Source organism: Camelina sativa, chromosome 1 (assembly GCF_030686135.1).
Source record: "Camelina sativa cultivar CO46 ecotype springtype chromosome 1, ASM3068613v1".
In the NCBI taxonomy this organism is placed as follows: domain Eukaryota; kingdom Viridiplantae; phylum Streptophyta; class Magnoliopsida; order Brassicales; family Brassicaceae; genus Camelina; species Camelina sativa.
This window is the reverse complement of record NC_141880.1, coordinates 17,868,762-17,879,217: the sequence shown is the minus strand read 5'-3', so window position 1 is coordinate 17,879,217 and position 10,456 is coordinate 17,868,762. Positions and strand designations below refer to the sequence as shown.

The window sequence follows — 10,456 nt, the reverse complement described above, 5'->3', positions numbered from 1 at the left end:
ACTAGATGGTGATAAAAATACTCAATTTTTTCACGCATCGGTTAAATCCAAGCAAATTGGAAACTCGTTGAAGTTCTTATTGGATGAGACTGGAGTAGAGCGATATTTAAACAAAGAAAAAGGATGGATTGCTTCTTTTTTTTTCACAAAGCTATTTAGAACTTCGTCTCCAATCAATCTGAGTTCTTATTTGGAGGGGTTTCAACCTAAAGTCACAATAGCAATGAATCAAGACCTACTCAAGGATGTAACTGAACAGGAGATTTACAATGCAGTCTTCTCTATTAATAGTGAAAAGACTCCAGGTCCTGATGGTTTTACAGGACTTTTCTTTCAGAAATATTGGTCAGTGGTGAAAGATCAGGTTATAAAGGAGATTCTGGAATTCTTTAACACAGGAATCCTTCCTAAAGGCTGGAATCATACTCATCTTTGCTTCATACCAAAGATTCTCAATCCCCACAAAATGACAGAGTTAAGACCAATAAGTCTGTGCTCGGTTTTATACAAAATAATCTCCAAAATTATTTCAAGAGATTGAAGTTGCATCTTTCAGACATCGTCTCTCCAACACAATCTGCGTATGTGGCTGAAAGGTTAGTCTCTGACAACATTTTAGTTGCTCATGAAATAATGCACAGCTTAAGAACTAATGATCAGATTTCTAGAGAGTTCATGGCTTTCAAAACTGACATGTCCAAAGCCTATGATAGAGTAGAATGAACTTTTTTTGGAGGAAATTCTTATAGCTTTAGGTTTTGATAAGAAGTGGATAGCTTGGATCATGGGCTGTGTTGATTAATGGACAACCACATGGATTCATTAAACCAAAAAGAGGCATTAGACAAGGAGATCCTCTATCACCTCTTCGGTTTGTTCTATGTACGGAGGCTCTGATTCATCTCCTAGATCAAGCACAAAAAATTGGAAAAGTTACATGCATTCAGTTCAACAACACAAGCCCTTCAGTGAATTACCTTCTTTTTGCTGATGATACTCTTTTAATGTGCAAAGCTAATAAAGAGGAATGTGATGAGATGATGTTGTGCTTGTCTAAGTATGAAAGAATATCAGGTCAGATGATCAACTTAGATAAATCAGCAATTACTTTTGGAGTGAATGTGAAAACAGAGATTAAGAACTGCATTAAGATGAAATCGGGTATTTTGACGGAGGGTGGATCAGGGAAATATCTAGGCTTACCGGAATGTCTAAGTGGATCGAAGCAGCAATTATTTGAGTTTATTAAAGACAAAATTTTCGCCAAAATGAATGGATGGTATGCGAAAATACTTTCTCAAGGCGACAAAGAAATTATGTTAAATTCTATAGCAATGGCTCTCCCAGTTTATGCTATGACATGTTTTAAGCTGCCTGTTAGTCTTTATAAGAATCTGACAAGCGTCATGATGAACTTCTGGTGGAATAATCTTCGGCATACAAAGAAAATTCATTGGTTAAGCTGGCAGAAATTATCTATACCTAAGAAGCTAGGAGGAATTGGTTTCAAAGATCTTCAATATTTTAATCAGGCTCTGTTAGCTAAACAAGCATGGAGATTACTTAATGACAAGACCAGTCTTTTCTCGCAAATCTTTAAAAGCAGGTATTTTTCCAACACAAATTTCCTTAATGCCACTTATGGAACTCGACCTTCTTATGCTTGGAGAAGCATTCTCTATGGTAGAGAACTGTTAAATGAAGGTTTAAAAAGTGTCATTGGCAAAGGTAAGCAAACTAGTGTATGGATATATAAATGGATATGCGATGGGAAGTCTATAAGAGCTTTAAGTCTTCATTCCTTAGTGAATATTGACATGAAAGTTTCTCATCTTATAGATCCTTTTACTAGAAATTGGAAATTGTCTACACTGAAAGAGTTGTTTCCTGAAGAAGAGATAAAAATCATTTCCAGACAAAGACCATTGATATCTCAAGAAGCAACTGTTTGCTGGGCAAAAACAAGTAGTGGTAGTTACTCTGTGAAGTCGGGTTATGATCTAAGCAGTAGAAAAGTTCATCATAACCTCTACAAGGATGCTGAAGCAAAACCTTCGTTAAGTCCACTGTTCGAAACTCTTTGGAAGATTAAGACTGTCCCAAAAATTAAAGTTTTTATGTGGAAAGCTTTAAGAGGAGCTCTTGCAGTTGAAGACAGACTAAAACGAGAAACATCCATAAAAAGAATGGTTGCCAATTATGTGAAGAAGAAATTGAAACTGTCAATCACATTCTATTTCAGTGTCCATTAGCAAGACAAGTATGTGCCTTATTCAATGTGCCTTATCCAGTGAAGGGTTTTGGTGACTCAATCTATGCCAACATGAATCATTTGATTCAAATATCGCAAGTGAAAGCTATTCTGCAGGATATAAGATTTGTCAACCCTTAGATTTTGTCGTTTCTGTGGAAAAATAGAAACAAGATGTTATTTGAAGGAGAAGGAGCCTGGGCAAATAAAATAGGGGAAAAGGCGTTTGAAGATGCTCAAGCATGGTGGATTGCTCAAAACAATGAAACTCACAAGGAGCAAAATAAGCCTCAACAAACTGTTTGGACCCCTCCTTTGATCGTAGATCTTAAATGCAACATTGGATTTGATTGGTATAAGAAAAAAGCTTTATCTGGTGCATCATGGGTGGTCAGAGAATTAAATGGAAAGGTCTTAATTCACAGCCGAAGATCATATACCCAGGTACATTCTCTTACTGAAGCTAAGTTAAAAAGTTGGACATGGGCTTTGGACATCATGAATAAGCATCATCTGCACAGAGTTACTTTTGGAGCATCGACTTTTGAGATCATTCAAGCTCTCCATAAACCGAAAGATTGGCCAGCTATGATAGGTCACATTGCATAATTGTTAAGCTTTACAATCGATAAATCTAATTGGTTTATGATAATGGAACCCCCAAGCTGTAACAGAGGAGCGTTCGAAATAGCAAATATTGTAATAAAAGGATTACATCTACAATCCTATGTTGCTAGTGGTCATCCTAAGTGGCTATCAGAGTTATTTGCTAAAGAGCATTTAAACAAACGGAGACTGGGTATAGACAAGAGTGTATCTCAAGCAAGGTTTGACCTGGAGTTGAAGTAGAAGGTTGCAAATTTTCCTCCTTGACCTTCTAAGACCATTAGAATCGGTTTTGACCAAAAGAAACTTCAGAAAGAGGAAAAGTATATCCAATTCAAAGTTATCTAAGGTGAAAAGTTTGTCTTTTGTCCTCTTGTCTGGCAGTTTGCATGAAGAGGTTGTTTTTATTATATTATCCTTAGTTTTCTCCTTGATAAGATTTGGTCTTTTTTGACTGTTATTTTATCAATGTGAAAATTTCTACGTTATCTTTGATTTTTAACTTTTTCTTCTTTTAACTTCTTATAACATTATTACTATTTCTATAAATCTTTCTTTATATCTTAGATATTAGCAAACCTTCCTCTTAAGTATCCTCTTAATTCTTTTCTTATATCTCTTTTACTTATATACCCTTTTAGTTAACCTTTTTACCTATTACTTCCTTTCTTTCTGGTTTTTACCTCAAACTTCTCTTCTTTTCCTTTTACATACCTTTTCATGGCTGACAAGATGTGGAATGAAATTCAAAACTTGGTTTTGGGACGTGATGATCCATAAATACTCATCCCTCATTCTGCATACGCAGCAGCGGTAACTCGCAACAGGTTAAGTCTGATAGCTAGACCACTGAATCCAAGTGTTCAGAATCCTCAGACTGTGATATCTTCTTTACCAAGGTCATGGGGTCTTGCTTCACGAGTTCATGGAAGAGTACTGGATGGTACTTTTATTCAGTTTCTTTTTCAATCAGAAGTAGATCTTATCTCAGTGCAAAGAAGGGAACCATGGGTTTTCAATAATTGGTTCGTTGCTTTCCAAAGATGGGAACACTTTCCAAGCTTAGATTTTCTAACTACTATCGATCTCTGGGTTCAAATTCGGGACATCCCTCTACCATATGTCTCTGATGAATAGTAACAGTGGATTTTCATGAAGCAACATCTACTCAGATAGCTTGTATCAGAGTTAGAATAAGGTTTGGAATTACTGATTGTTTACGTTTCTTTCGAAGAATCAGGTTTAGTTCTGGAGAAACAACAATGATACGCTTTCAGTATGAGCGTCTTAGGAAAATCTGTAGTAACTGTTACAGAATGAATCACAATAGGATCCAATGTCCGTTCCTTCAGCGTATCCCGACTAATAGAGTTAACCCTGCAATTTCAGAAAGACTTAATCAGAACAGAGTTGTTGAGAATGATGTGTTAAACAGGGATGATATCAATTTACAATCTCAGATATCAGACATATCATTTCCAGCACCAATTTCTCAACTTCCAAGAGTGGATACTCCTCCACTTAATCCAGAGGAAATAGCGGCTGCTTCTCCTTACTTTCCAGATTTCAAAGCTGAAAAAGTTCAGCACTTTGAAGTACCAATACCAAAACGGGCGGCAAATCTCAGAATACAATCCTCAAACTGCTCTAATGTAACTTCATCCACTTATCGTGAAAGCACTTCAAATGTTTTAAAAAATGCAGGAATTGGAGAAGCATCCAAATTTAAAGTAGGAGAATCATCCAAACATCCAAGATCTGAGATAGCAAAAGATAGAGAAAGAAAACTAAAGCAAAAGGTTCAAGAATACAAAGATGGAGGAATTCAGATACCTCCAAAGAAGAGATAATATCATTCTCCAATCATTGTCAATGTTATTTTGGGAACCTCCAGTATCTTCAAAGCACGAATAATGGAACGTTTGTTTACTTTTTGGTTAGCATTTTTTGGATCCTGCTTATCTACAGCAGATGGAAGATGAAGAAATAATTGCAGATCAGTGTACTGATTTTTATTTCATCTTTTTTGTTTAATCGGTTTGTTTACTGTTCTATAATTAACTTTAGGAGGAAAACGCGTTGGCCACTTTGAGTTATGCAAGACTGAGATTATCTTTCTTCATGTGATAATCCAACCTTGTAATAGGTGAAAAGTGGAAGCTTCCACAGTTGTAATTTTGGTACATGTTATATAAAATCAGACTTGAAGAAAAAAAAATATATATATATATATATATATATATATATATCATTATACCAGTGTGCATCATTATACCACATACGTCGAATTTATTTGCACATTTTAACTCACGAATATAAGACCTCATATGCTTAGCTTTACCATGTCAAACATGTCAACAACATAACTCGTTTATGTTTTTATAGCTAGCAAGTTTGATTCGAGAACTCAATAATCTGGTATTTAAACTTAACATGTCAAGCCTAATTTTTTTTTTTTTTTGAACAAACGTCAAGCCTAAACTTAAGTCGAGTAAATCCTTTACAAAAGCTCCCATCTCAAAGAGTAAGTAAGAGGATCCCGAATATTCAAAGCCTACACTTAAAGATGATTATACAGTTTTTTGTCCAGTAATTTAGTTGGAATACTTAAATCTTCGGATCTAACTCTAAAAATACTGAATCTTTAGTTTCCATATCTTTCACATTCAAGAAAAAATAATTGACTAATTTATACATCATTTTTTATCACACTTCTAATTCTAATTTGTTTTTTATTCTTTTCTTATTATTATTATTATCCATTTTTGTGATCAATCATATAATTTTTTTGAATAATTTAAATATCTGTGGTCTAATAAGTCATCTAAACATGCAAGACGCCGTTTCGTGTATTATAGACTAGATTATAGTCAGTGGTACAACACAAATTGATGTTTTTTTTTCTTTTTAAAATTATAAATTATAACTTTTTATTGAAAAAGTAAGTGATCATAATAGAAAAATACATTTATGTCTTATTTTTATTAAATAACTATTATAGTTAGATTATCTTTTTTGAATATGAGTTGATTTTATAAAATCTTATATTAAAAGTAAATTTAATTAGATTCGGGAAAATATTATTATATAAAATTAATATAGTTATAATTATGTAATTTGTTTTGAAGATTTCAATTAAGTTAATTATACAATTGCAAATTACAGTTACAATTGACTTTATGTCGTAATGCAGTTGTCAATATGTAGAATAATCAAATTTGCAAATATCTAGAGATATCAAACCTTATTTATATTATATCACCATATGATTTTAACACTTTTGATTTAATATGTCGTCTATCTTAACTCATTTCATCGTGTGACTTGTGAATTCTTATTATTTTTTTTTCTTCTAACTAAAAATAAAATATTACAAATTTTTGTTTTAACTTTTTATCAATCGAAGATGTGAGGTAAAAAGTATATGATTAATATCAAATTAATATGGTAAGGTAAAGGTAAAATATTACTTATTAATTTTGAATTGGTTATGAAATATTTTTGAAATATATTAAAACATTTTTTGGTTTTGCAAAGTAATTAAATTGCAGAGATTAGTATTTGACGCTTTTAACTCTTAATGACTACCGATTATTGATTTTTTTCCCTTTTTTTTTTCAGCAATTATTGATTATTGATTTTTTTCCTTTAAATCTATATTTGTAATGAAAATTTGATAAATTGTTTTTATAAAGAATAATTTTTATTATCTACTTCCGTAATATTAATAATAAAAGAATTATTGCTGATTTTTTGGAATTAAATTATATTTTTTGAAGATAGGCAAAATTGTAAAAAAGTAATTGAATAGTTTTATTTATTTATTTGTAGTAGTAGTACTGTAGTAGTTGCTATCCTTAAATGATCTTAATTCTCAAAAAGACAGTCCAACAACTTAATTAGTTACCCTTAAAAGATCTTCAACAACATTTCATCAAACTATACAAACAAATGCAAGCCCAATATAAACATTTCATTTTCTTAATTAGTTAAGACTTAAGAGTTAAAGACAGAGTGAAAATAAAAGAAAATGTTTCCCGTGTAAAAAAACTCCAAAATTCTTATGGAGAAAAACAAAATCTAATCGGAATTAAAACCTATTGAAAAATAAAATAAGAAGAAGAAGAAAAAAAAAGACACAAAAAGAACGTTGAAAAAAAAAGAAAAGGAACAAAAGAAGGAACGTTGAGTAAACCAATAAAAAAAAAAAGAAAAAGAATGGGCCAACAGAGCCAATGAAGTAAGTCTCTATCGTGTCTCCAGCTGTGTGTTCCCACACTCTTTTCAAAACTCCCCCACCGACGATGGCATTCCCGTTATTTCTATCCTAACGGTCACACGTCCCTTACGTGGCCACCCTTTTTTTTTTTTTTTTTCTCTTTCTCTTTATCTTTATCTTCTTCTACTTATTATTATTATTATTCCCTAATTCTCTCACTCTCTCTTCTCTGCTTCTCTATCATTCATTCACAGTCATGGCCTCTTCCTCCATCACCATCACCACCACCTTCCTCTTCCTCCTCCTCCTCCACCACGCTTCCGCTAAAAAAACCTACATCGTCCGAGTCAAACACTCCGATAAACCAGACTCATTCCAAACTCACCACGACTGGTACACTTCCCAACTCCAATCGGAATCATCTCTCCTCTACACTTACACAACCTCTTTCCATGGCTACTCCGCTTACCTCGACTCCGACGAAGCCGATTCTCTCCTCCGCGACTCCGATTCGATCCTAGACGTCTTCGAAGATCCAGTCTACACGCTGCACACCACTCGCACACCTGAATTCCTCGGTCTCAATTCCGAATTCGGTGTTTACACTGGTCAAGATCTCGGCTCGGCTTCCAACGGCGTCGTAATCGGAGTTTTGGATACCGGTGTTTGGCCTGAATCTAAAAGTTTCGATGATACTGATATGCCTGAGATTCCTTCTAAATGGAAAGGCGAATGTGAATCTGGTTCCGATTTCGATCCCAAATTGTGTAACAAGAAGCTAATCGGAGCTAGAAGCTTCTCCAAAGGCTTTCAGATGGCTTCAGGCGGTGGTTTCTCTAGTAAACGTGAATCTGTTTCTCCTCGCGATGTCGACGGACACGGAACTCACACTTCAACCACCGCCGCTGGATCCGCAGTTAGAAACGCTAGCTTCCTCGGTTACGCCGCCGGTACGGCCAGAGGTATGGCGAGTCGTGCTCGTGTTGCTACTTATAAGGTTTGTTGGAGTACTGGTTGTTTTGGATCTGATATCCTCGCTGCTATGGATCGAGCTATACTTGATGGTGTCGATGTGCTTTCGTTATCTCTCGGTGGTGGTTCCGCTCCGTACTATCGCGATACCATTGCGATTGGGTCGTTTTCGGCTATGGAGAAAGGTGTTTTCGTGTCTTGCTCAGCTGGTAACAGTGGTCCGACTAGAGCTTCGGTTGCTAATGTTGCGCCTTGGGTTATGACTGTTGGTGCTGGAACGTTAGATAGAGATTTCCCGGCTTTTGCGAATCTCGGTAACGGGAAGAGACTTACCGGCGTTTCGCTTTATAGTGGTGTAGGAATGGGAACGAAGCCTCTTGAATTGGTTTATAATCAAGGGAATAGTAGTTCTAGTAATCTTTGTTTACCTGGTTCGCTTGATTCGACTCTAGTTCGTGGTAAGATCGTTGTTTGTGATAGAGGTGTGAATGCTAGAGTTGAGAAAGGAGCTGTGGTGAGAGATGCTGGCGGTTTAGGGATGATTATGGCGAATACTGCGGCTAGTGGGGAGGAGCTTGTGGCAGATAGTCATTTGCTTCCGGCGATTGCTGTAGGGAAGAAGACTGGTGATCTACTTAGGGAGTATATTAAGTCAGATTCTCATCCAACTGCTGTTCTTGTTTTTAAAGGAACGGTTCTTGATGTGAAGCCGTCCCCTGTGGTTGCTGCATTTAGCTCGAGAGGTCCAAATACTGTCACTCCTGAGATCTTGAAACCTGATGTTATTGGTCCTGGAGTTAACATCTTGGCTGGTTGGTCTGATGCTATTGGTCCTACTGGTCTTGAGAAAGACTCGAGGAGGACTCAGTTCAACATCATGTCAGGTATTATTACTTACGCTTCAAAGGTTAATGATGCTCAATTTTGAAACTTGGTTTTGGTTGCATATTCAAATTAGTGATTATCTATGGTCATGAAATCTTGGGAGATTGTTTTGATCTGACATGAAAAGGGTCTGATTCTTGAGAAGTTTTGAATTTTACCCTTGAACAACATTAATATTACCTTTGATCTGATTCTTGAAAACTTGATATGATTACATATTCAATCATTGGAGTTTGGATTTGTTTTGTTTGACATGAAACGTGTCTGATTTTTGTTAGGTACGTCAATGTCATGCCCACACATCAGTGGTTTAGCTGGTCTTTTAAAAGCAGCTCACCCTGAGTGGAGTCCAAGTGCTATCAAATCAGCCCTCATGACCACAGCTTACGTTCTTGACAACACCAACTCCCCACTCCATGATGCTGCAGACAACAGGCTCTCTAACCCACATGCTCACGGCTCGGGACATGTAGATCCCCAAAAGGCTCTCTCACCGGGTCTTGTCTACGACATCTCAACCGAGGAATACATCAGGTTCTTGTGCTCTCTAGAGTACACAGTAGATCACATTGTTGCGATAGTGAAGCGACCAAGCGTCAACTGCTCAAAGAAGTTCTCAGATCCTGGTCAGCTCAACTACCCAAGTTTCTCGGTTTTGTTTGGAGGTAAAAGAGTTGTGCGGTACACTAGGGAAGTAACAAATGTTGGTGCAGCAAGCTCGGTTTACAAAGTGATGGTTAATGGGGCTCCTAGTGTTGGGATCTCGGTTAAACCAACAAAGCTTGCGTTTAAAAGGGTGGGAGAGAAGAAAAGGTACACAGTCACGTTTGTTAGCAAGAAGGGAGTGAGTATGACGAACAAAGCTGAGTTTGGATCCATCACTTGGATCAATCCGCAGCACGAAGTAAGAAGTCCCGTTGCATTCTCTTGGAACCGGTTTTGAAACAAAACAACGAAACACAAATCTAACATCCCTAGTGATGTTTTTTATTTTAAGTTAATTTCCTGTTGGGATGATTTCGGTATCTAGATGATTGGGTTTAGGCTAAACAAAAACCCATCCAGAGCCGTAATGATAATCATCACGTAGTGGGAAGTGTTCATGTTTGGTTTTTGAGTCATTGAGTGTGTAGGTGAAGATGGCATCCCAAAAAAAAAGTTCGGGATGGTAGAAGAAAATGTTGTCAGGAAAAGAACGTTGATGTCATTTGTGTTGCTTCAAGTTTTCCATTTAACTATTTTACTGATGAAATTGTCTTTTTAAAAAATAAGCAACAAGAAAACGTTGTCGTAATGTGTGACATCACTCAAGAGTCTAGACAAAGAGTTGGAGGACATGCGCTCAATACAAAATCACGTGAAGCTAACAAGTACTGATGACATATTATGAGTCTCTTGCAACATCCATGTTTACGGAGAAGTTATAATATATGCATCAACTTGGCATAAGCTATACAACTAAAAGACAATAGAGTTGACGCAATTGGATATAATTGTTCAGCAACTGAATATAAACAACAATC

The 10,456-nt window shown here is 36.0% G+C and overlaps 1 protein-coding gene and 1 pseudogene across 1 annotated transcript; both read left to right on the top strand.

Annotated features, from left to right (window-relative positions):
• Positions 1–3,577: 3,577 nt before the first annotated feature.
• LOC104709723 (uncharacterized protein At4g02000 pseudogene) lies at positions 3,578–4,707 on the top strand (annotated as a pseudogene).
• Positions 4,708–7,041: 2,334 nt separating this feature from the next.
• On the top strand, positions 7,042–10,185 carry LOC104699157 (subtilisin-like protease SBT1.8). Its single transcript, XM_010414495.3, has 2 exons — positions 7,042–8,932; positions 9,212–10,185. The coding sequence occupies exons 1-2, from the start codon at positions 7,333–7,335 to the stop codon at positions 9,874–9,876; spliced, it is 2,265 nt and encodes a 754-aa protein (XP_010412797.2). The 5' UTR covers positions 7,042–7,332; the 3' UTR covers positions 9,877–10,185.
• The last annotated feature ends 271 nt before the right edge of the window (positions 10,186–10,456 follow it).